Raw genomic sequence first — 26,073 nt, 5'->3', positions numbered from 1 at the left:
TCGGAAACAGTTAGCTATTACATGGCCAGGTTTCTTACAATAGTTACAAATAAGACCAAACTGGTTTTCCTTCACAGGTTTTCCTTCCTCCTTACCTTTCTCATTAACTTCTGATTTAATTTCTGATTTACCTTGAGTCTCCGTGTTATTTTTCCTCTTAAAAATTCTGCCCTGAGGAAATTTATTCTTATGGATTAAAACATACTCATCAGCTAATCTAGCAGAGTCCTGCAATGTATCAGTATCACTTTCATTTAAGTAGGTCCTTACATCAACAGGGATGCTTCTTTTAAATTCCTCCATTAAAATCAGCTCTTTCAATGTATTATAGTCCCCATTTACATTTTTGAAGAAACCCATCACTCAAAACACATAGCTTTATCATAGGCAAATTCCACATAAGTTTTTTTCCACAGACTTCTCAAACTTCTGAATCTTTCCCTATAATGTTCTGGGACCAATTTGTATGCTTTCAATGTATGCTTTTTCACAATATCATAATCAAGTGCTTGCGCAGCAGATAAAGCTGTATAAACTTCTTGTGCTTTGACTTTAATTACACTCTGTAACAACACTGACCATTTATCTTTCGGCCACTCTAAAATCTGAGCAATTGTTTCAAAATGTTGCAAATATCTTTCCACTTCTGTTACACTAAATGGAGGGACCAATTTAATTTCTTGACTAGCAACAAACGGTTTTCTAGAACCAGAAGACTGATTCCCAGACCTTAATTCCATCATCGCATATTCAAATTCCCTTTTTTATTATCAGCTTCTAACCTACAACGCTCCAATTCCGCTTTACTTTGTTCCAAGTTCATTTGTTCGATTTGCAACTGCATCTCTATATTACTTATTGGAAACGACTCTAAAATTGATTCATCAAAATCACCCGAATCCACATAATGTGATAAGATATTTCTCTGTATTAGAGCCTTTGATGTAGCCTTCAAAATACCTTTAAGTTGCAATCTACTAGCTATCTCAGACACCTCAGTTTTTTTCGCCTTCGCTAACACTCCACGTCTGGCTAAGCCAGAAACTCATCAATATTCATTGTTGCCGAATACCACTCACAAGCCAATCAAACAAAAGAATCGAGTATTCCCCTTTTCCAAAACACCGATACAAACTCTAACAAGCATTTAAACTCAATGATTCATCCCGGACGAGCCCCCATATTTATGTTACGGATTCAGCAACAATAAATATATGAGTGAGGCAGGGTTTTTATAACAAACAAAACGTTTATTAAAACACTGAAAAACAAACCCCCAAAAGTAAACAAACAACTAACGTAACCGGAAAACAGCTGTTGTGTGGCAGCTTAAACAGTTCTTAAAGCAATGAAGCTTAAGCAGTTCTTAAAGCAATGTTGCAAAAACAGTTCTTCAAAGTAGTATTGCAAAAGTTCAAAATGCTTACAGTCCATTTAAGGAGAGACTTTGTAAGAGGATATAAATTCTCTTTCACGTCGTGTTCCTGCGATTCCCAGTCGAACTATACTTTTCCCACGAAGAATTTACGAAGATGGAAAATGAAATGGCCTAAAGGCACTGACCTTCCCTTTACAACACTGTACTCAATCCTTTCTGCTATTTCACAGGGATTAACACGAGCACAGTCAACGAATTCCTTCTGAATGAGGATCACACAAGGTCGAACCTGTTTCACTGTCGAAATCGGCTTTCCTCGATCTTTTAACTCCCGAACTCTGATCTTCACTCTCCACTGATTCTCAACTAGCAGTATTATAAAGAAACTGCTGGCAATGACCTTTTAAACTTTAGGCATTAAATAAAACTCCACCTTCCAACTAAATTGCATCATAACATTAAATCACGCAGTGGCATGAAGTCAGCATGGCAAATCTAGCCACGAACTGCCTCTCCTCACAGGGTGGGGTCCTCCTCTTATACCCTGTAAAAAAAAACTGTCACATGACCTCTACTGGCGGGAAAATGACGTCACTCCACCATCACAAGACCATTACCTCAAGTCCAGTATAGTTTCAACACCAGTCACGTGACAAGTACACCACTGTCACGTGTCACGGGTACGTAACAGGTGAAACCGAGCTCATATTCACCACTTGTGCTGGCATCTCATTCTGCACATTCACAACCATTTAATTGAAGATCTTTTCCAAATGTTCCCATTAAGTTTTCACCTTCCCCACTTCCATAACCTCTGGTTGGCATCCCGCACAACCTCAGTGGAAAAAAACTGCATGTACCTATCTATACCCTCATAATTTTGTATACTTGAAACAAATCCTCAAAGTGATGTATAATTTCCTTGTTTATGTTTGGAGCCTTTTTGAGGTGTATAAGATTGTGAGGGGCATTGATCCTTCGTGCTTAAGGTATTTACCTCTGTATTCACCTTTGTATTTAAGGTGCTTGGAAATACATACCGAAGGGATGTCAGGGTTAAGCTTTTTTAGACAGAGAGTGGTTGGTGCGTGGAGAGTATTTCAGTTCCTGTGGGACCAGGCATCTATGCAGCTCAGTGGGAACAGGGAAAAATATCAATGGAGAGTGTCAAACTGAGCCTGGTCACAGATTGGTGATGGCAGAAATGATCTCATCTGAAATGTTGCCCTACACCCATTGATGGATTTTATAAATCTTTTTGCAGGTTAAAATGACAATGAAGTTGTCTCCGGGAATCTCGAAGAAAACACGCCAGTTTTGCTGTCTCTATCCAGATATTTAAAAAGTGGAGCATGGGATTCAGTTGATCATCCTTCCTGCTCAGACTGTGAGGAGGGATTCTCTCATTCACCTGACCGACTGGCACACCCGTCATTTTACAGAGGGGAAAGGCCATTCACCTACTCAGACAGTGGGAATGGATTCACTCGGTCATCTCAACTGAAAGTACATCAGCACGTACACACTGGGCAAGGTTATTGACCTATTCTGTGTGTGAGAAGGGATTCAGCAAGTCTTCCTACCTGTGGCCACACCAGTCAGTTCACACTGGGCAGAGGCTGGTCAGCTGCTGAATTTGTGGGGAAGGATTCACTCAGTCATCTGACCTAATGGCTCACCGGAGAGTTCACACTGGGGAGAGGCCGTTCACCTGCTCGGACTGTGGGAAGGGATTCAATTCCTCATCCCAACTGAAGGTACATCAGCGAGTTCACACTGGGGAGAGGCCATTCACCTGCTCAGTCTGTGGGAAGGGATTCACTCAGTCATCCCAACTGAAGATACATCTGCGAGTTCACACTGGGGAGAGGCCATTCACCTGCTCGGACTGTGGGAAGGGATTCTCTTGCTCATCCCAACTGAAGGTACATCAGAGAGTTCACACTGGAGAGAGGCCGTTCACTTGCTCAGTCTGTGGGAAGGGATTCACTCAGTCATCCCAAATGAAGATACATCTGCAAGTTCACACTAGAGGGAGGCCATTCACCTGCTCAGACTGTGGGAAGGGATTCACTCGATCATCTAACCTGAAGGTACATCAGCGAGTTCACACTGGGGAGAGGCCGTTCACATGCTCAGACTGTGGGAAGGGATTCACACAGTCATCCCATCTATTAGCACATCAGTCAGTTCACAGTGGGGAATGGCTATTCACCTGCTCAGACTGTGGGAAGGGATTCACTTTCTCCTCACACCTGAAGATACATCAGCGAGTTCACACAGGGGAGAGGCCATTCACCTGCTCAGAGTGTGGGAAGGGATTCACTTTGTCAGCTCAGTTACTGAGACACCAGTCAGTTCACACTAGGGAGAGGACATTCACCTGCTCAGACTGTGGGAAGGAATTCACTCAATCATCTGATCTACAGATGCACCAGCGAGTTCACAATGGGGAGAGGCCATTCACCTGCTCAGTCTGTGGGAAGGGATTCACCCAGTCATCTCATCTGAAGGTACATCAGCGAGTTCACACCGGAGAGAGGCCATTCACCTGCTCAGACTGTGGGAAGGGATTCACTCAGTCATGCCACCTAATGTCTCACCAGCGAGTTCACACTGGGGTGAGGCCAGTCACTTGCTCAGACTGTGGGAAGGGATTCACTTGCTCATCTCAACTGAAGGTACATCAGCGAGTTCACACTGGGGAGAGGCCGTTCACCTGCTCAGTCTGTGGGAAGGGATTCACTCAGTCATCCCAACTGAAGGTACATCAGAGAGTTCACACTAGGGAGAGGCCGTTTACCTGCTCAGACTGTGGGAAGGGATTCACTTGCTCATCCACCCTACGGAGACACCAGTCAGTTCACACTGGGGAGAGGCAGTTCGCCTGTTCAGACTGTGGGAAGGGATTTACTCAGTCATCTGACCTAATGTTTCACCAGCGTGTTCACACTGAGGAGCGGCCGTTCACCTGCTCAGACTGTGGGAAGGGATTCACTCGCTCATCTGAACTGAAGGTACATCAGCGAGTTCACACCGGGGAGAGGCCGTTCACCTGCTCAGTCTGTGGGAAGGGGTTCACTCAGTCATCCCAACTGAAGGTACATCAGCGAGTTCACACTCGGGAGAAGCCATTTACCTGCTTAGACTGTGGGAAGAGATTCACTTATTCATCTACCCTACTGAGACACCAGTCAGTTCACACTGGTTAGAGGCTATTCACCTGCTCAGTTTGTGGGAAGGGATTCACTCAATCATCTAAACTAAAGGTACATCAGCGAGTTCACACTGAGGAGAGGCAGTTCATCTGCTCAGATTGTGGGAAAGGATTCACTTGCTCATGTAAATTGAAGGTACATCAGTGAGGTCACACCGGGGAGAGGCCGTTCACCTGCTCAGACTGTGGGAAGCCATTCACTCAGTCATCTAACCTTATGTAACTCTCACTTCAGCTAGCAGCTTAATAATGGAGGTGATTGCCCCCCTCCCCCCCCCCCCCCCCCCCCGAGCCTGGCCAAACTTAAGAAATCTCATTTGGGTGGATTCTGCGTGATGTGTCCCCTGCTACAAATCAGTACCCCGAAACAACAAACAGTACACAATATGTGATTAAACGATTGGGCTTTTAAATCTTACTTTGACTTTAGGGTTAGTAAAGAAAATGAAAATAAAAGAAAAAGGGCCCAATCTCTCCATTCACATCTTCTCATCTCTCCCTGGCAAAAGACCACGAAAATCTCTCTTCCAGACTCACAAGAAAGAACAACATTTCTGTCATTGGATAGTCCCACACTCCAAAACCCTGTTATATCTAGTCGTACCCTAAACATTGCTGCTGCAGTGAAACCATTACGTCAGCAGTGAAACATTACCGAGAGGCCATTACATTAGCAGTGAAACCATACAGTATGTTACACTTGTGACACACTACCATGTTCACACTGGGAAGAAAGTTTCATAAGCTTCATGCTGGATATTTGTCCATCAGCATTGCTGAATGCAATTTCGAGAGTGACTGTCAGTGCTGAACTCTGCAATTATTGCTGTTGCTCACCACACCCAATTCTGCACCCTGGTCACTGGGCATGTATGGAGTTTCTTCTGCTGCATATTCCAATTTAATGTGACTGGAGTTTAATATTCTGGATCTCAGACAAATAAATCAGTTTATTTTAAACTCTGTCTCTGGTTTTTGTTTAATTTATAACACACCTAGTGTATAGTGGAGAGTAAATTCAGGCCGGCTGGACCCCGTCAGTTATTCTGTTCCTTGACAGTCCATTTAAATCCTCCCCTGTTGTTCCCTTTCGCTCTCCCTGTTATGATAGGTTCCAAACAGTCACCACTCTGTTGGTGAAGAAGTTTCCCTTGATTTTTCTTTCTTTCTTTTTACAGTATTTTTATTCAGAAGAAGAAAAAACAAGACTTACAGAGTGCAACACATAGATACATCTCAACATGAAGTGTGTACATTCATATATTGTAATAAAATGCTATAGCACATCACATACCACTCCGTAATCAAAAACTTAAAGATAAGTCATACATCATAAAAGAAACTTTTATGTACAAAAAATCAACGCCCTACCAACTACCAAAGAAAAAAGCTGATAGATGATAATGGATAATTAGAAAAAAACATATTCGCTTAAGAAGAAAAGATAGAAATATACATAAAAGTTGTGCACTTTTAAGCTTTATAAATTGGAAAAATATTTAAGGAAAGGTCCCCAGATATCATAAAAAGCTTGTTTCGAATTTAAGGCTGAGCAGTGGATCTTCCTTAAATTTAAAGAAGACATAATATCACGTAGCCATTGAAGATGTGTAGGAGGGGAAGACTCCTTCCATTTAAGCACGATTGCTCTCCTTGCTAAAAGAGAGGTAAAAACTAAAACCTGTAGATTAAAAGTAAAGGTATATCTTCATTTGCAATAATACCAAACAAGACATTATGGGGATTTGGGTCAAATTGAGCCCTAAAAAGTTGTGAGAAGGTATGAAATACTTCCTGCCAAAACCTTTCAATTTTAGGACAAAGCCAAAACATATGAATTAAAGAGGCATCAGCAGAGTTGCATTTATTACAAAGTGGAGAAACGCTCGGGTAAAAACTGGATAGCTTCTGTTTAGAGATGTAAACTCTATGAACCACTTTGAATTGTAGAAGAGATAGACGAGCACAGAAATATGATTTATCTTTTTTTATTTTATCTAAAAAATATTGTCTAGAATCAAAAAGTTATAAATATCGGTAATAAAACCATTAATAAAAGGTTTTAAATTTAAAAGATCGTCCAGTAACTTTTTAACAGGACCTATAGGAAAAGTAGTTAATTGGGAACGTAAGAAATCTCTAATTTTGAAGGTATGTGTAAAATTGTGTTTTGGCAGTGCAAATTTAGTTGACAATTGGTCAAATGAAGCAAAAGACCCTGAGATAAACAGGTCCCAAAAACACTTAATACCTAATTCTTTGCAATCCTTGTAAGTCATGGAAGGGATAAAAAGAATAATTAAGGAGACTGGGAGATGATTGGGAAATGTTTTTTTCTGCAGACTGGAGAAGTCGATCTGCCTGCAGTTCTGTCTGAGATGTTCTTCGCCCCTCATATCTCTGGGCTGAAGAAGAATGGAGGAAAAATGGAGTCAAGTTAGGAAAAGGGGAAGTACAACAAGATCTAGGTGTTTTTCTACATCAGGCAAATAAAGCAAGCATGTAGGTATAGCTGAAGAAAGCTAATGGCATGCTGTCCTTTATAACGAGGAATTGAGTATAGGAGTAAAGAGGTCCTTCTGCAGCTGTCCAGGGCCCTGGTGAGACCCCACCTGGAGTAATGTGTGCAGTTTTGGTCTCCAAATTTGACAAAGGACATTCCTGCTGTTGAAGGAGTGCAGCTTTGGTTCACAAGGTTAATTCCCGGAATGGCGGGACAGTCATATGTTGAAAGATTGGAGCGACTGGGCTTGTATACACTGGAATAGAAAGATGAGAGATGATCTGATTGAAACATATAAGATCATTAAGGGATTGGACGCGCTGGAGGCAGGAAGCATGTTCCCGCTGATGGGTGAGTCCAGAACTAGAGGCCACGGTTTAAGAATAAGGGGTAGGCCATTTAGAACAGAGAAGTGGAAAAACTATTTCACCCAGAGAGTGGTGATATGTGGAATGCTCTGCCCCAGAGGGATTCTGGATGCTTTGAAGAAAGAGTTAGATAGAGCTCATAGATAGCGGGGTCAAGGGATATGGGGAGAGGGCAGGAACGGGGTACAGATTGTGTATGATCAGCCGTGATCACAGTGAATGGCGGTGCTGGCTAGAAGGGTCGAATGGCCTACTCCTGCACCTACTGTCTATTGTCTATTGAATGACATTGGTAGTTAACCTCCTTATGCACAGCTCATTTCCACATTATGAGTCATTTTGCCTGCTTCTAAAGGGTTGTTAGAAAAAACAACTGTCCTCTAAAGACTGAAAGCAGAATGGGAAACCATTAGTTGGATGTTCAACAGAGCAGGGTCAGACACAAGAGGTGGGTCTGCACAAGGCAGAGTTTGGGGCACTGGACGATGGTCAGGATAAGAACGTATGATGAAGAGAGGGGAATCAGCAAAGGGGCGTGACTACAAATGACAGAATAGCAACATTTGGATGCTAATTGGCAGAGAAAATAATTTGCTTGTCTGACTGATGACACGAACAATGCCTGTAGTGAGGCGCCCCATTGGTGGAGGCACATGTGTGTGTTGAGAATGATTATATCTATTGAGGGAACTGTTCCTGCTTGTTTATACTGTAATATTATATCCGAATGTTTCTTTTAGATTATCCTATCTGTACTAATGTATTGATTATCATATAAATTGTGAGATTCTGTCCCTTACTGCAGCAGGCTTGAATTTATGGTGCCGTATTGAAGTTACTGTAGTCATTCATGAGTTTGTAATTTCAAGCAAGATTTTGGTGAATGATATTTGCCACTTGATTGTACCTGCATAAGTAATCAGATTGAGTTAAACTGCTGCAGGATCCCAGAATGTGTTGGATTGTGTCTGGTTTCTCTTTGCATTTTCTGCTTGTATTGCCTTGTTTGTTTGTATTGTATGTATTTTTTCTTTTTTTTTTCTTTTTTGTTCATCATCTTGTTCTGTATTTCTGCAAGGAACCCCTCTGTTTTTAGGAAGAGGTCTCCAAATCTCAGTCAGGTGCTCGATGCTTCCTTGTCAACATCTAGTTTGCTCAGATTGTTGGGATGTCTCCCATGGGGGGGGGGGGGGGGGGTCACAGTCATTGTTAATGTTTTCTTGCCTATAAATGATTTATTTTTCTGTGTTAGCCTCTCATTTAAGTTTTCTGGTCTGTATCTCTTATCACAATTGCATTCACACACATGGAGCGTTGAATCCTACTAATTTTTTATGAAAATATGCACTGAGTTTTATCTGACTGTTGTGTGATTTTTTTTCATGTGTGTTATTCAGCTTCCTCCTTCTGTCTATTTAAATAGAGTTTGAGTTTAAATAGGCTTTTCTAAAGTTGTCATTTCAGTTCTTACTTATCTTTGTATTATTTTTTTCTGACTGAAATGGGACCAAGATATTTTCATTTTAAAAAGCCATTGATGGAAGTGTTTATTTCCTTTGTTGTATTTGTTAACTATTGAACTCTGTTTGGCAGGGTTTTTTTTTTAAGCCTTGAACTAAATTTTGTCAAAGGTTCTCCTCATTTTTGCACTACTTTCTATTGTCTTTGCTTGTTCATTTTCCAGATACGTGAGTATCAAGAGTCCTGATCAAGGTTCTTGGCCCGAAATGTTGATTCCCATCCATAGATGCTACCTGACATGCTGAGCTCCTCCAGCAATTTGTGTGTATTTCTCTAGATTTCTAGTATCTGCCGGTCCTCTTGTTTCCCAAGTATTTATAAGTTTCTTGAAAGAACAAGCTGGTAATGGGGTTGTGTAGCTCTGTTTCTAAAATATTAAATAAAATCATTAGAAATAGGTATCATAGGGTTGGAAGGTGTAGAATTTGTGGCCAGAATTAAGGAACAGCAAATGTAAAAAAAAAGTCCCTGATGGGAATTGTATAGAGACCACCCAAGTAGTAGTAGAGTATGTGGTACACAAATTACAATGGCAGATAGAGGGTAATGTTACAATAGTCATGGGGGATTGTCATGCAGTTGATTAGGAAAATTAGAAAGATCCATCAACAAGGCAGTATCCATTATTAAGGATTCCCAGCACCAAGGATATGCCCTCTGTTCAATAACACCATCAGGGAGGTGGAACAGGAGCGCGAGAACACACATCAACATTTTAGTAGTAGCTGCTTCCTCTCTTCCATCTGATTTCTGAACGGAGCATTAACTCATTGACACTACCTCAATATTTTGATCACTTTTTGCAGTATTTATTTTACAGCATATTTCTTCATGTAGTTATTTTCCTGGGCACTTCGATCCTTGTGGAGCACAGACCATTAACGAAATCCGATCTCTATCGTTCTCTGAAGTCGTGACATGGCTGAGGTTCATCAACGCTTCTGCAATGCATTCCATCGGCTTTACAGGCGTATAAGAGCCCTGTGGTCCGGCCTTGCCCGCTTCCACCCCTCACGACGCAGACGTAGGATATTTCTTATTGCAGTGAATAATGTAATATTGCTGTGAACTGCTGCACAAAACAAGACCTTTCACGACATATGTCAGGGGAAATAATCCTGATTTTGAATGTGAGATCTTCAGTATTCACGCGTGGAAATCATAGACAGGGTGCAGAGGAGATTTACAGGGATGTTGCCTGGATTGGGGAGCAATCTTGTGAAAGCAGATTGGATGAACTCGGCCTTTTCTCCTTGGAGCGACGAAGGATGAGAGGTGACCCGATGGAGGTGTACCTGAGGGAGGTGTACAAGATGATAGAGGCATTGAAATTGTGGCTTCTTCCCAGGGCTGAAATGGTTGCCACAAGAGGACACAGGTTTAAGGTGCTAGGGAGTTGGCACCGAGGAGATGTCAGGGGTACGTTTTTCACTCAGAGAGTGGTGAGTGCGTGGAATGGGCTGCCGGAAACGTTGGTGGAGGCAATACGATGGGGTCGTTTAAGAGACTTTTGGATCGGTACATGAAGCTTAGAAAAATAGGGGGCTACGGATAAGCGGCGAATCTGGTATAAAAAGAGAGCTTTGGGGACATTCCATAGACCCAGTCAGTGTAGGAACAGAGCTCTTCGAATTAAATAAAAGTATGGAAGGGGCAAGCGTGATGGCATTGTCTTGTGTAGGCCCCCGGTGAGACTAGGGGCTTCATACTTTGTCTCATGAGGCGTGGACGAAAGGAAACAGAAGCCAAAGAAATACATTAGAGAACTTGGTCGTGGTTGCCCATTGTACAAAGCAGGCAGGATGGTAGTGGAATGCTCCTCCTGTAGGATGTGGAAAATCATGGAACCTCAGGATCTCCCCGATGACTACACACGCGAGAAGAGCAGCCAACTCCAGCTCATGAAATACCGCATAAAGAATCTGGAGCTGGTGTTGGGTGAGCTTAGGACCATCCGGGAGACAGAGCATTTAATAGACAGGACTATTAGCCAGGTGGTTACACCCAGAGGGCAGAATTCGGGCAATCGATGTATGAACACCGAGAAAGGAAAAGGAAGAAGTAAGTGCAAGGTCTTTCTGTAGACCTTTGGATACTGCTGAGGGCGATGACATAGCTGGACACTGTGGTCAGCTCTGATCCTCAGAACTGTAAGGTGGATTCAAGCGGAGCAATAGACATAGGGGATTAGATAATTAGTGGGTCTGATAGGAGATTCTGCGGCAGCAAAAGGGAAGCCGGAGTAATGTGTTGCCTCCAGGATGTCTCCGGAAGTTTGCAGAATAGTCTTGAAAATGAGCGTGAGCAGCCAGAGGTCGCGGTAGATGTTGGTACCAATGACATAGACAGGAGAGAGGTAGAGGCCTGGGCAGTAAGTTTAGAGAGTTAGGAGGGAGGCTGAAGAGCAGGACCTCCAAGGTGGTAATCTCCGGATTACTCCTGGTGCCAGGAGCTGGAGAAGGTCACAACAGGAATATAGGCAGATGAGTATGTGACTGAGGAGATGGTGCAGTGTTTCATGTTCTCAGATCATTGGAATCCTCTCTGGGAAAGGAGTGGCCTGTACAAGTGTGACGCGAGGCATGTGAACTGGAAGGGAATCAATATCCTGGAAGGGAAGTTTGCTGACGCTGAAGTGAAGAGGCAGAGGATGGGGCGGTTGCCGCACAAGGAATAACAAGTAATGAAGCACTGAGCCCGATGGTTGGAAATGTGACTATTTTAATGCAGGTCGTACCATAAACAAGGCAGGGCGGATGAACCTGGATCAATACGTTAAACTATGATAATTTGGCCATTACCGAATGTTGGATCTCTCGGGGCAGGAATGACTGCTGAGTGTTCCGGGAGTCAGATGTTTCAAAAGGGGCAGAGAGGGAGGAGAAGAGGTGGGACAGTGGTACTACTAATCAAGGCTATTACCACGGCTGCAGAAAAGCTGGAAGTCATGAAGGGACTGTCCACTGAGTCATTGTGAATGGAAGTCAGAAACGGGAATGGGAAAATAACACTACTAGTTGTTTTTGTAGTTAACACCCTAACCCCGCAATCGTAACAGAAGCATTGAGGAACGGGGAGGCAGACTCTGAAACGCTGCAATAACAATAGGGTTGTTGTGATGGATGATCTTAACTTTCATAATATTGACAGTCATCTCCTTAGAGCAAGCAGTTTTGATGTAATGGAGTTTGCTAAGAGTATTCCGAAAGGTTTCCTGACACGATATGTAGGTAAACCAATTACAGGAGGGGCTGTATCTGATCTGGTATTGGAAAATTAACGTCGTCTCGGTGGAAGAGCATTTTGGAGGTATTGATCGCAACTCTAACTCCTTTATCATGGTGCATGAGCGAAATAGAAGCAAACAATTTGCGAAAAGTTGTAGAAAATCTAGTTAAGAAGAGAAGAAATGCTTGTGAAAGTTTCAAGAAACTAGGTACTGTTTGAACTCTAGAAAATTATAAGGGTGCCAGGAAGCAGCCCAAAAATGAAATTAGGAGAACTAGAGGAGAAGGATCCACGAGAAGGCCTTGGCGAGCAGGATTAAGGAAAACCCAAGGTACTCTACAATTATGTGAGGAGCAAGTCGGTGAGCCTTGTGAGTGTAGGACCAATCAGGAGTGAAAGTGGAAACATGCGCATGGAGCTGGAGGAGATAGCAGAGGCCCTTTAAGAATACTTTGCTTCAGTAGTTACCAGTGAAAACGACCTTGGCACTTGTGGGGAGGACTTACAGCAGACTGAAACGCTTGAGTGTATAAACATTAGGAAAGAGGATGCACTAGAAATTTTGAAGTTATTAAGTTAGATAAGTCGCCGGGACCGGATGAGTTGTACACCAGGCTACTGTGGGAAGCGAGCGAAGGGATTGCTGAGACACTGGCGGTGATTTATCGTCAGCAGGAACGGGACAGGAGCCATAGGATTGAATGCTTGTAACCGTTGTTCTTGTGTACAAGAAAGAGAGAAGAGATCATAAATTATAGACCAATGAGCCCTGCTTCAGTGGTGGGCAAGTGATTGAAAAGGATACTGAAAGCCAGGATTGATGAGCATTTGGAGAGACATAATCTGCTTCAGCATAGTCAGCATGGCCTTTTCAAGGGCAGGTGCCTAATGAAACTGTCTGAATTATTTTGATGATGTAACAAAGTATATTGATAAAGGTAGAGCAGTGGATACTCTAAGGATTATAATGATTTCAGTAACGCACTTACTATGGTCCCCCATGCGAGGCTCATTCAGAAAGTAATGAGGCGTAGGATCAAGGAGATATTGATTTGTGGATCCAGAATTAGCTTTCCCAAAAAAGGGAAGTGACGATTGTCCATGGTTCATATTCTGCATGGAGGACGGTGACCAGTAGAGATCCGCAGTGATCTTTTCAGGAACCTCTCCTCTTTGTAATTATTGTAAATGACCTGGATGAGCAAGTCGAAGTGTGTGTGTGTGTGTGTGTGTGTGTGGGGGGGGGGGGGGTTTAGCAAGTTTACTGATGATACAAAAGTTGGTGTTGTTGTGGATAGTCCGGAGGTTTGTCAGAAGTTACAGCGGGGCATTGATAGGATGCAGAATTGGGCTGGGAAGTGGAAGGTGAAGTTCAGCTCAGATGTGTGAAGCAGTTCATAATGGTAGGTCATATTTTACGAAAACGTTTTATTAATAATAAGAGTCTTGGCAGCGTTGCGGATCAACACGAGCTTGGGCTCCGTCCCCATAGGATAGGCAAAGCTGCTGCGAATGCTGGCAGTGTTGTCAAGAAGGCGCATAGAGTGATGGTCCTCATCAGCCGTGGGACTGAGTGAATGCAAGAGCCTTGCGGTAATGTTACAGCAAGGGAAGACCATGGTTAGACCCCACTTTGAGTACTATGTTCAATTCTGATCACCTCGCTACAGGAAAGATGTGGATACGATGGAGAGAGTGTAGAGGAAGTTTACAAGGAAGTTGCGGGAGTGGAGTGAATACCTTACGAGAACAGGTTGAATTAACTTGGCCTTTTCACCTTGAAGCGAGGGAGGAGGAGAGGTGACCTGACGGAGGTGTAAAAGATGGTGAGAGGAATTGATCGTGTCGATAGCCAGAGGCTTTTTCTCACCCAGAGCTTAAATGGCTACCATGAGTTGGCATAGTTTTAAGGTGCTTAGAAGAAGGTAGACAGGAAATTTCAGAGGTATATTTTTCACACAGAGAGTGGCGGGTGAGTAGAAAGCACTGCCAACAAAGGTGGGAGATGCTGATTAAATAGGTTGCGTTAAGAGAGATAAGTAGATGAAGCTCGGAAAATAGGGAGCCATGCTGTAGGGAAATTCTCGGCAGTTTCCTGAGCAGTTTATATGATGGGTACAACACTCTATGCCAAAGACCCTATAATGTGCCGTAGATTTCCGAGTTCCTATGTTTTCATCAATATGTCCGTTAGTGGGAACAGAGCAATAGAAAATAACAATCTGAAAACCAGCATATTCATCTTTCTGGATTGGAGGAAAGGACATGCTGTCAGTGTACTACATTTTATTTGATGTGAAATCAATACTGTAAATAATAAAAGAAGTTGTGCACTTGTTTATAAATTTGGCCTGCCAAATAAATCAAAGTTATTTCTTGTTGTATAAAAGGGATTGCAATTAAATTCTGATACCGATAAGAATAATATTTTCGTGAATATATTAAAGTGTCCAGATTTTAAGAGTGCAATGTAATCGCACTGACAGTGACATTAACTTTAAAATGGATTACAAGCATCGCTAAGGTATGCTACCTCAATAGAAATGTGCAATTTAATTCAAAAGCATCATATGGAATTCTTCCCTCATTTATTATAGCAGTTCCAGAGCTTGTCGCTAATATTTGACTACGGCACACTTGATTGTGCCTATATTGAACAACTCTACAACAGCGTACTTCACAGACAATAACATATAGAAAGTGCAAGCAAAAGAGTTTGTTTTTCGGTCTTCATCGGGCTGATGTGAAGGATGGGAATAAACAGTTGACGATTCGAGCTGCAAGTGACTTGGAAATCCTGAACTGTTGTCGTTCATTTCATCGTTGTTGTCAGTCGAAGAGAAAACACGGAAAGCCAGATGTAAGTGAACCTAGGACTTGGGCTCTGTTATAGAGAAAATTACTGGCGTCAAATTGAGCACAAAACACAGTTTCACCAAACAAACAGCACACACAAACTGCTTGTGGAACGCAGCAGACCAGGCAGCATCTATAGGGAGAAGCAGTGTCTACGTTTCGGGCCAAGACCCTTCGTCAGGACTAATTAAAAGGAATGATAGTAAGAGATTCGAAAGTAGGAAGGGGAGAGGGAAATGAGAAATGATAGGAGAAGACCGGAGTGGGTGGGGTGAAGCTGAGAGCCGGAAAGGTGATGGGCAAAAGGCATACAGAGCTGGAGAAGGGAAAGGATCATAGGACGGGAGCCCTAGGGAGAAAGAAAGCGGGAGGGGTGCACCAGTGGGAGATGGAGAACAGGCAGAGTGATGGGCAGAAACAGAGAAAAAAAGAGGGTGGGGGAATCTAAATATATCAGGGATAGGGTACGAAGGGGAGGAGGGGCATTAACTGAAGTTGGAGAAGTCAATGTTCATGCCATCAGTTTGAAGGCTACCCAGCGGTATATAAGGAGTTGTTCCTCCAACCTGAGTGTGCTTTCATCTTGACAGTAGAGGAGGCCATGGATAGAAATATCAAATTGGGATTTGTCTATCTGATATCTGATATCTGATATGTCTATCCATGGCTTCCTCTACTGTCCATTCCCATTCTGATTTGTCTATCCATGGCCTCCTCTACTGTCCATTCCCATTCTGATATGTCTATCCATGGCCTCCTCTACTGTCCATTCCCATTCTGATATGTCTATCCATGGCCTCCTCTACTGCCCATTCCCATTCTGATATGTCTATCCATGGCTTCCTCTACTGTCCATTCCCATTCTGATATGTCTATCCATGGCCTCCTCTACTGTCCATTCCCATTCTGATTTGTCTATCCATGGCCTCCTCTACTGTCAAAATGAATCCACACTCAGCTTGGATACCAGCTGGGTGTCCTCCAACCTAATGGCGTGAGCATTGCCTTCTCTGAGCTTCCGTTAATGCCCCTCCTCCTCTTCTTAACCCATCCCTGACATATTTAGTTTTTCCCCGCCTAGCAGAAAATCAGGACAACCACTGTCCGTCATTTTCACACAGTCTAAGGAATAACTTATGGCACTCACAACATCATTGCGATCGTCAGGAACCAGGTCAGGGAGCGATTATATATAAAGCGTTATTTCTGACGATTGCCGCTGTGCAGCAAATTACTTGGGATGATGACCTATTTTGTCATACTCCAAACATGCTCGTTTATTTCATATTTAAAGGCCTATAATTCAAAGTGATTTAAAAGGGGTAATTCAGACCTTTGTTAAATTGAATGCTGACTACAGGCTTTAATAACACGCTTCTTGTAACGCAAGACCCTCATAAAACCACGAGATTGTTCAATCACATCAATACGCACATGTGACGACAATTTTCTTTGCCGGTTTATGATCACAGACAGATTGAACTAAAGTACGGCAAAATGAAAATAAGTGTACCGACCGTGAATATTGTAAAACAAACCTTCAGGGTCTTGTGGAGCATGACATGTACTATATAGATCGTCGTCGGTGTGACATTCGACTTCATTAATGGAATGACTGGATCCAGTAACTAAAATTCAAAGAAATAGATATTCAAGGTATTTACTTGGTATTTTTATTGTTTTTGTAATGAACACATCATTCGATCATTACATCAATGACAGTATCATCATTACCATACATGGCATAATCCTTGAATACTCTTCAATGGAAGATAAAAGGAAGATGTGTGTTCCGCCTTGAATTGATAATAAAATAATCTAAATGTGTACATGGAATCGATTTTATTGCGAACTCGTGTGCGTATTGCTTTTGGAAACGCTATCATTGACGAATGAAGATAACTACGGCAATCCTGCAGCAGGTGAATGAGAACAATATATAGAATGAAAGATAGATAGACTGATAAAGTAATACGATGAAAGGGTACTTATCACGGCTTTTCTTTAAGTGGGGACAGTTAATGTTCGGTTACAGTTCAGTCGATATACTAAGTAGAAGTAAAATGAGCTAAAGTGACTGAAGTCGTCATCCAGTTAGCAGAACATGTTCAGAGGGAGAATGAGTTCACGTTTCTAGTTAATGTCTTCGTACTAGAATGTGAGTAGGCATGACCCTGGAAAGTTTGGAAGAGTGAGCCATAGTTCGTGGTGGGTAAATTATTCCGGAGGATAGTCTGTGAAATAATTTACCTGATTAAATCACGCTTAGAATATCACATTCACTTCTGGTCAGCTCATTTTTAGAACGGCATGAATCCTCAGAGACGGTGTAGAAGAGATTTAACAGAATGATGCCCGAAGTAGGGCACACAGTTTTTAATTACAGATTGTTCGGTATAGAGTGCTCCTCCTCAGAGCCTTTTCCAAGATCGGAAATGGCTGATATGAGGGAGCTACCTTTAATCTGATTCGAAGAAATAATGCAGTGTTGTCAGTGGTAATTTTGCTAGGGGTGAAAGCGGGGAACGCCCTTTCGAGGCTGGTATTGGAGATAGATATATTAGGGCCATTTAGAAAACTTTTTATGTGGCCACGTGTGGTCAATTGCTTTATGTGAAAGCAACTAAAGAATGTGTAGGATGGGAGAGCAAAATTGATCCCGTGTAAGTTAACAGGTCGGCCCAACATCGTGAGCGTAATGAACCGTACTGTGCCATTTTGCTCCATGTTCAGTGTTCTCTGTTCTACATTCTATTGCCGAACAGAGAAAAGTTTAGAAAGAAGGCTCTTTGAAATTGCTGAAAAAATCCTAGTTGTTTCAGGAAAGAGGAAAGGAAATGCCTCTAATACTCTGAGGATTATATCAGCAGATGCTGGCAGTGTATGCTTCAGATTTGTATTATTAATTGAGGTTCCGTACAATGATCGTGAGTGATATCATACCACTCCAGACTCCAGACTGAGATAGCTGAAACCTGGTTCACAGCATCCCTCACAATTCATATCTATTGTGCTACGGAACAATAGATATGCATTTTCATCGTCTATTTACCACACGTCTTTATGCCCTCGAAGCTTCTGACTTAATTTCCCATGTTCTATAAGGGTTCCTTGCCTCTCATCCGATCTCGCCAACCAACCAACCTACCCTCCTGTCCCATGCTCCAGCTCCTTATTTTGGCTTCTGTAACTCCTTCACAGAGCCAATAAAATGTTTTGGTTCTAAATGTTGACCGTTCATTCTCTACCATAGGTGCACCTTGATCTGCTGAGTTCCATTAGAATACTGTGTGCTTTGCTCAAGATTTTCAGCATCCGCAGAATCTCTTGTTTTTATTGTATGATACCCCATTATTATTTTTGTTACAATTTCATTTCTGAAGTACCTACAGAGCCGTGAGTTTTTGTTGTTCCTTGATTTTGATAACAATATTGGATGAATTGAGACGGTATCAATTTGTACATCACGGACTTTGTGTCATAATACAGACCTGAATCTTGCATCTCAGAAAAATTCTTGAATGGTGGAATATTCTCAATTTCCTCATAAATTGCTTGGTAAAAGTCAATAGGTAATCCTTGGCCACTCATTAGTGTACCTAATGAAGAGGGAGTTGAGATGAACATCGGCATCAACGAATTTGTACACGAATATTATGATTAAATTAAAATAAATTAAAATGATCTTAGTCAATTTGAAGAGTCAGGGAACGTGATCGTTGAATCGGACTGATGTGTGCATCATATCCCTGGCCAATCAACCGAATAAATTTGACATCAGAAGGACGAAGGGAAAGGTACAGAAGAACGAGTATATTTCCGATCTTTGTTTCATAATGAATACACATCACATTTGAATCGAAGACGAGTTTAATATTATTATTAGATAGATGTAGATGCCATCAGTATGGCAGCGGATGAAGACAGGATGGAAATTCACACGTCACTCCAGCACCTAACAGAGAAAGTTTGGCTGTGTCAAAGAAATTTAAAAGCATCGCGAATATTCAATGATAAAATCATAAGAAGAAAAGGAATGGGGAAAATGCATTCTCTTACTTCGATTGGGAGAACCGAATCAGAATATTCGAGAATACACAGCAGATTTTTAAAACTTATACGTCCAGATGTTCAATGCATGGATGTATTACAGTGAAATAAACAGTGAAGCAGCCACTTACCAAATCAGATTTAACCTTCAATTTCCATTACTGCATAATGAAAAGTTATCATTAATCCACGAACAGTAAGGGACAGTGAAAGCCACCATTATAAATGTCTCACAGAAGTCAAATTAATTTCGAACTAAAGCGGTGAAAACATATTTAATTTAGTCTTTTCTGCACAAAAATATTTTTTGGGAAGACCTCAACAAACTGAAAGCGTCACAATAAAAGGTCGATATAAAGATTGCCCCTCACCACTGATTGCTGATTGTCTCCACGTTATCGTGAACAGTATTAAAAACTCAATGATGAATATAAATCCAAGAATTATGCAGACAGTAACCATGATGGATGGGGTCCAGTTTCCAAAAGCTTTAAACGAAACGTAAAAACATCTATTTCAATAAACAGAAAACAAACACTATAGATCCAATGCATCGAAATTTTGAGCGATGTTTAATGAATTTAATCATATATTCAGTTATCACGATTTTTGAAAGTTATATCCCTATACATTTCATGAGAGAAAGAGCGGAGCGGAAACAAAAGGACTATTTCACAATAAAGCCGGATATGTCAGAAGTATTTCCCAGAGCAATAAACGTTCTCTCCAGCCACCTGGTATCAAATCAGGATAAACACCCCAAGCAACGTCGTGTTCAAATTCTATTTTCCCTCACATTGCTGGATTGGAACAGCAAGAAGGGAAGTGAGTTTAATTTTATGAAAACAATTCCAGGAAGAAATTATTTCAACGTACTTATCTATGGGTTTTTTTCTCTTATCCGCCTCTAATCAGCAAACAGAGATTTAGCTAATAATTAGCTAATAATTTAAATAATAATTTTAAAGATAGTGTCACTCTTGGACCTCCGTTACTCTCCTTTCTTCCATCACCTACCACATTCCCCTCAGCTGTGGCGAAGAGGGAGGGCCACAGGGGTTAGGAGGGAACTGTGGAAGGGGAGTGAGGTAGGACATTGTGGGAGTGCTGAGGAGAGAATGCTGTGGGAGTGGAGTGAGCTATCTCGATGAAGTCAACCCATACGACACGCAATGGATCCAGAAAATGTTGGTAAGCTGCTGATTATTACTGCTGGCAGTCTGTATGTAACTAGCAGTAGTGCAATTGATTTCATTCCAAATATGCATTTATAGGCCAGGTCCACATGCGATGTTGGTCTTTGTGAAGTCAGAGCAAAACAGAGGAAATAGGACCTCATAGCCTTGATACTTCTTCCTCAACGCATGCATTAAGGGTTCAAAAATAAGACTGAGCACTTGCACTCTTACAGATCGTCACCAAATCTTGAATATTATTTCGGGTCCAAAATATTATTCAACTATACTGCCGTTGAGCACACATTACATGCTGCGCTGTCGCAGGATGACTAAATACTCATCAGGCCATGCACTCTTAGCGCTGATGTCATCAGGAAGGATATACCGGAGCCTTGGGTCCACACAACTGGGCTCAGGAATAGGTATTATCTATCAACTGCTATGATCCTGCTAGGGTGCGTAACTTCAATTATTCCAGTGTGTGAACAGATTCCACAACCTGTATTTTCTTTCAAGGGTTACACAACTCTTGTTCTCAGTATTAATTTTTACTGATCCATTTGTTGACATTTTTGCTGGTTTTCCATTTGCGTACTTCGTTGCCTTTTGGTGTTTGTTATTTTTCCGCGCTTGTTTTTGAGAATTTCTTTAGAATTTCTGTTATGTCTCTATGTATGTACACTGAATGCCGTACGAAAATGAATCTCAAGGCAGTATATGACGATATATGGATATCTGATAACAAATTTCCTTTTAACTTTAATTTTTACTATCTGCAAAAATCAAAACTTTCTCAAGAGTATCGAATGTGCTACAATTTGAGTCACAAAAAATGTTTGAACGGGAGTGGAGTTCAAGTTTTTAAGAATTCTGCATATTCCTGCTTAAAATTATTGGCGAGACAATCAAGGTCCCATGCAGTTTCCAAATCATCTCTTGTGAACTTAGCAGTTAGGAAATACGAATAATCAATTCTTGATATCTGCAGCATAAATGCGATATTTAAGCGTCAAAATCCATACCTGAATTGTTGCGTTCAGCAGGAGTCACTCTGGAACCTGTGTACAGATTGAAAAGAAGTTTCAACAAACGCATCTCTGTTGGTGTTTATATTTGATGTTTCTAATTACGAAATTTACAAATCAGTTGGAGAGAAATTGAAATGTCAGACAAAGCCCAAAGCATACCAGAACAAAGAACGATGACATCTTCCTTGTGATCACAGTCGTGTTGACCAAATGATGAGGAACGACAGCTGGACAGAAACGATTCACTTCCGGTGCATTTTACTTCATCAAGCCAGACAGCAGCGGCTACCTGGGTCATTTTAACATCTTCTGGAGGCCAGAGAGCAAGGCCACACCCTAGCTGTCTGCAGACTACATTGGCATCGGCCAGATCCCAAGAGTCGTCACACACCGTGCCCCAACTTTTATTAAACCGTATCTCAAGCTTTCCGGAGCAGTTGTGACTGCCGCCAACAAGTTGCAATGGAACATCTAGGTATGAAAGAATAAAATGAAAATGTATTTAATACTTAACCTGGGAATCTGAAGTTCGTCAGAGAGAAAATAGAACTAATTATAGAACGCAAGGGCAGGCACCTCGGCACACCATTTCTTAATCCAACACTATGCAAATTATGCCACCTCTCTTCCGCCTCATATAATCGATATCGGTCAAATATTTACACTTGCCTACTCCAGCGGAAAGCCTATCAAAGACGGTAATTGTAAATATTTCTATATCACTCCTCAAAGCCCGTTCCAAGCAACATCATGCTCAATTTACGAATAAAGATTTTCCTCTAACACTTCATTTAAGCCGTCGTCTGTCACCTTAAATACGTCCGTTAATATTTGGTATTTTTTTTACAATGATTCAGACTCTCTACCTGACCTGTCTCACCTAATATTATGCATCTATTAGGACTAATTTTAGGTCCGCAGAATGAGTCTGAAGTGTTTCCGTCCTTTCGTATCCAGGCAGACTCTGAGTACGTCTCATTTATAGCCCCCACATGCTTCTTGAAATGCAACGAATGGCAATATAAATAATGTGAAATCATTGCCTTACATATCCACAAACACTTTTTGCAGTCAATTCCTTGCTGAATGAACACGCATCATATCTTATTCTTACCATCAGTGTCCGATTAATGAAGGCAAGTCACAGACCTTCCTCTTCAATTCATACTTCATCACGAAATGCTCAACCAGACCATGAAGACACTATCAGCCGCCGTTTTTCTGTCTTTAGTTCATGCCGGCGAAGAAAATAGTCGAATACAGCTCATGCATATCTTTCAACTCCAACCATAAATTGTGGGCTTTGAACATACGTCGTCCTATGTTCCATTTAGTTAACCACTTGTGTTAGTTTGGTAATGTAACACAAAATGCCTTGATGTTTCCTTTTCTCATATTTCCAACCAAATAGATATCTTTATCTATTGATCGCAGCCTTTATTCATCTCTCTATATTGCCTGTAGCCCGACCGCATTTATGAATCCCTCGGTTTACATATATTTGCTTCATTTATTTTGATCAAACCAGCAATGTCTCTCACCTTTTAATATCCCCATACATTCCATCGTTCACTTCCCTCCTTCCCAGGTAATACCGATTCCCAAGTCCGTCCAGCTGGCCATAAGACAATTCCGGCATGTCATTTATAATCTTGCCAGATAACAAATGCTCCCAATTATTTCCAATTAACTCCCTCTATCTTCTGTCTGGGAATGGAATTTTTCACTAGACACTCCCATTTGGCAATGCTGAACAGAGTCAAGGGAAACCAGGATTCTAGTCAATGCGGGCACAATTTCGTAGAGGGCAAAAGGAACGAAATTCATTTTTCTAATAGCGACGTTTATACAAGGTTTTCTGATTTCAGCAAAGGCGTTTCGAATTCGTTACCTTCTGAAGGAAAAGAGGAGAATGTGTTTTCTTGCAAGCAGGCTTTTTCGGTGAATCCTTCCGTCATGTTGGTTTCTGTTGGCAAAATAGATATTTTGACGATTTTATACAAAAAGATGTAAAACGTAAATAGATATAAGACTCTCTTATTTACCCTCACATACAACTCCTCCGTCATCCGAATGGTCACACTGGTGTTTTCCCCACGGTTGTGACTGACACTGCCAAAGGGTCGATTCGTGTGCAGTACATTCAATCTCATCCAACCATATAGGTCCAAGTCCCTTTCCAAATTGATATGAGCCAGGATAAAAAAATTTTATTGGTCCACATTTCATTTGTTTGCAAATCACATCTGCAGATTTGGCATCAAGATCCGTGGAGCACACTGTTCCCCAGGTCCCGTTGTACCACACTTCAATTCTTCCTTCGCATCGACTACCTGCGCTCTGCAGGCGCAACTTTTTGTGCTCTGATAAGGATGCATTTGAAACAAAGGTTTTCGAAAATTAGAATACAATGGTAATCGCGTTTTTTCTACTACAGCAAGAGAAATTAGCCGTCTTTGTGTGTGTGTGTGTGTGTGTGTAGAGCTAGGACAATCAAATAAAATGTGCATATTCAGTAGGAAGTGCTAGATTAGCAAAATTAAGCGAAACCAGGACTCACGGAGTGATATATTGTGCTGAATTACTTAAAGGAGAGAAGTGGTTTGTGACGGAAAATTAAGGAATAGCTGATACTGGAATCTCATCGGATTCGCCAACAATTGAGAAAGGTAAATATTTGAATTCCTTAAGGGAAGAAGTTGAAGAGCAAGGAGAAACTGTTCGTCCTCAGTCCTTAACGAAAAGTGTGAATTGAGTCGTTGGAAATAAGTGTACCGAGACAAACCGTCACTTGCTCTTCGGGGCAAAAGCGGTACGTGGTTAAATGTGTTGACTGTACCTCAGTACCTTATTCTTAAGACTGCACCAACTAAATCCAGACTAATAGCAGACTGTGATGAAATAAAGGTGAAATTACAATATTATTTTCATTTATTCTATCCCCCGATTCAATAACAGTATTTGAAACAGATTTTAGGATTGATTTAAAAAAAAAACATTTTATATGTATTCCAGGCATTATCTTTGGAGATTCTAATGTGATCACCTGCACTATTTTGAAAAGAAAATAGTGTTTTGAGTTCAGAAAAGCTGACCTCACATGAGCTTCTGGCTTTTTGGCACTTTACTTCATTATGCCACAACTACACTGATCGTCTTATCTCACGTTTATTCTTCTCTGCTGCATTAAAACTCAATAGAAAATTTGTCTTCTCTGGACACATTACAACCTTCCAGTCTCAGTATCAAATTTCTAACGTTGGCTCCTCTAGTTGATTTTGTTTCGAGAGGTACTTTTACTTCAGATTTTTTTTTTTACCAATTGCTTTAATAAGTGAGAAGCAGAGGTAAAGAAACATGGGGAGAAAGGATCAGTTGAAATTGAAAAAACAACAACGGCATGGTTTTGAATTCAATTAGTTGTTTTTTTTTTGGATTTTATTACGTGAAATTTGGATTTTCCAGTTTGATAAATTGTATTATTCCGTCTCTCCTGGTTTGGATTGCTATGTTACTTCTCGTCACCAGCTGGCTCTGCTTACTTGTATGTTCACAGCTACTACCTAGTGCATGGCTAAGTAATTGAATTTCCTCAGGAGATCGGGCATTTAAGAGTCGCTTGCATATTTTAGTCAGGCGCACTTTTCTATGGGTCGAAAGAATTTGAATCAACATCTGGATTCAACATTTGAATCTATCTTTTGTAAGAACGCCTCACAGTGCAGTCTTTCTCACAGCTCCTTGAGTAGTGTAAAGAGTTGGTGAATAATCAGTCGACCATCAAACTGTATCGATGCATAGACTGGTGATTCTTTACTTGCCTAGCTTGAGTAAAGAAAACGGGGAAACACTGGATCGAGGGCAGAAGAGTTATTAGGCAGAATCAATACTGAACTCAGGGTGATTAATGTTATGACATTAGTAATGGGAAATATGAACATTCCAGATACGTAGGGAATAGGTTGATTGTTTCTGCGTAGGTGTGCTCTCACGCATTATCAACATTTTGACAGTTCATCCTGGCCCAATGGTCTCCTTTCCTGCTTTGTTTATTTATTACAATTCCGTAGTCACCGCGTGCTGCAAAATTTTAACAAATTGAAATTTTCTTTACCAGAGCAAGTCAATGTCACAGCTTCTTTTTGACTGCAGTCATGTTCGCCCCATGGTGCTGATGGACATTCCCAGAGAAACGTTTCGTTACCCGAGCATCTCACTTCATCTAACAAAACTGGGAGAGAGCGTCTTCCGCAGTAAACATGAGTTTTATCCTCCAAAGCATATCCACAACCCAGTTGTCTGCAGACCACGTTAGCGTCAACCAGATCCCAGGAGTCATCGCAAACCACGCCCCAAGATCCACGGTAATAAACCTCTAGCTGACCAGCACATGAATCTTCACTTCCGGAGAGCCGTAACTGCAAGTGGCCTATCGAACAGAAACATGGAACGTAAATCAATATATTGGAAATTATAAACATCACCAGTTTGTCGTTTCTAAAGATGTTTCTGGAATTATTAGTATTACTCTTAAAAAGTATTGTGCCGGGATGTAACAATTATTCTGGAATTTAAAAATGTTTGAAATCTAAACATAAGATGTAAAAGTTTGGAAGAATAGAACATATCGAGAAGTGTAGAGTTGCTTCTCTCATTAAGGACGGAACTCAGCGGCTGGTATTTGGACGTTTTACCACATCCGCTGCCTTTCCATTTCCCTGCCTTTTGCACAAACGAGGAAACTAC

At 41.4% G+C, this 26,073-nt stretch overlaps 2 protein-coding genes across 6 annotated transcripts in view; one reads left to right on the top strand and one right to left on the bottom strand.

Moving 5' to 3' along the window:
- LOC140721667 (uncharacterized) overlaps positions 1-25,789 on the top strand; it is a 53,625-nt gene extending 27,836 nt beyond the window's left edge. For 3 of the 5 annotated variants that reach the window (XM_073036467.1, XM_073036465.1, XM_073036466.1), the window contains one exon: positions 2,643-5,555. In XM_073036467.1, coding sequence (XP_072892568.1) covers positions 3,049-4,590 — 1,542 coding nt within the window. In that variant the 5' untranslated portion in view covers positions 2,643-3,048 and the 3' untranslated portion in view covers positions 4,591-5,555. Of the gene's footprint in view, positions 1-2,642; positions 5,556-6,937; positions 7,231-25,479 lie in introns of those variants that run through there. The other 2 variants (XR_012097426.1, XR_012097427.1) reach the window with 2 other exon arrangements.
- On the bottom strand, positions 14,894-23,517 carry LOC140721671 (antigen WC1.1-like). The gene is made up of 8 exons (XM_073036470.1): positions 23,373-23,517; positions 23,219-23,293; positions 21,487-21,798; positions 21,322-21,357; positions 19,493-19,609; positions 18,563-18,670; positions 16,610-16,699; positions 14,894-15,099 (listed from the first exon to the last, which is right to left on the bottom strand). Exons 2-8 carry the CDS (start codon positions 23,283-23,285, stop codon positions 15,086-15,088), a joined length of 744 nt encoding a protein of 247 aa, XP_072892571.1. The 5' UTR covers positions 23,286-23,293; positions 23,373-23,517; the 3' UTR covers positions 14,894-15,085.
- Positions 25,790-26,073: the final 284 nt, after the last annotated feature.

This window comes from Hemitrygon akajei, unplaced genomic scaffold (assembly GCF_048418815.1).
Source record: "Hemitrygon akajei unplaced genomic scaffold, sHemAka1.3 Scf000059, whole genome shotgun sequence".
Lineage (NCBI taxonomy): Eukaryota > Metazoa > Chordata > Chondrichthyes > Myliobatiformes > Dasyatidae > Hemitrygon > Hemitrygon akajei.
Note: the sequence above shows the minus strand (reverse complement) of the source record. Positions and strands in the feature narration are given on the sequence as shown.

Bases quoted from the DNA above. Each gene is read 5' to 3' on its own strand.
- LOC140721671 (XM_073036470.1), bottom strand. From the start codon at position 23,285: ATGACGGAAGGATTCACCGAAAAAGCCTGCTTGCAAGAAAACACATTC. The intron at 21,358-21,486 runs GTATGCTTTGGG...ATCTGTACACAG, and splicing joins TGTCATCGTTCTTTGTTCTG to GTTCCAGAGTGACTCCTGCT. The intron at 16,700-18,562 runs GTCTGTATTATG...TTTGAATTTTAG, and splicing joins TTCTGAGATGCAAGATTCAG to TTACTGGATCCAGTCATTCC.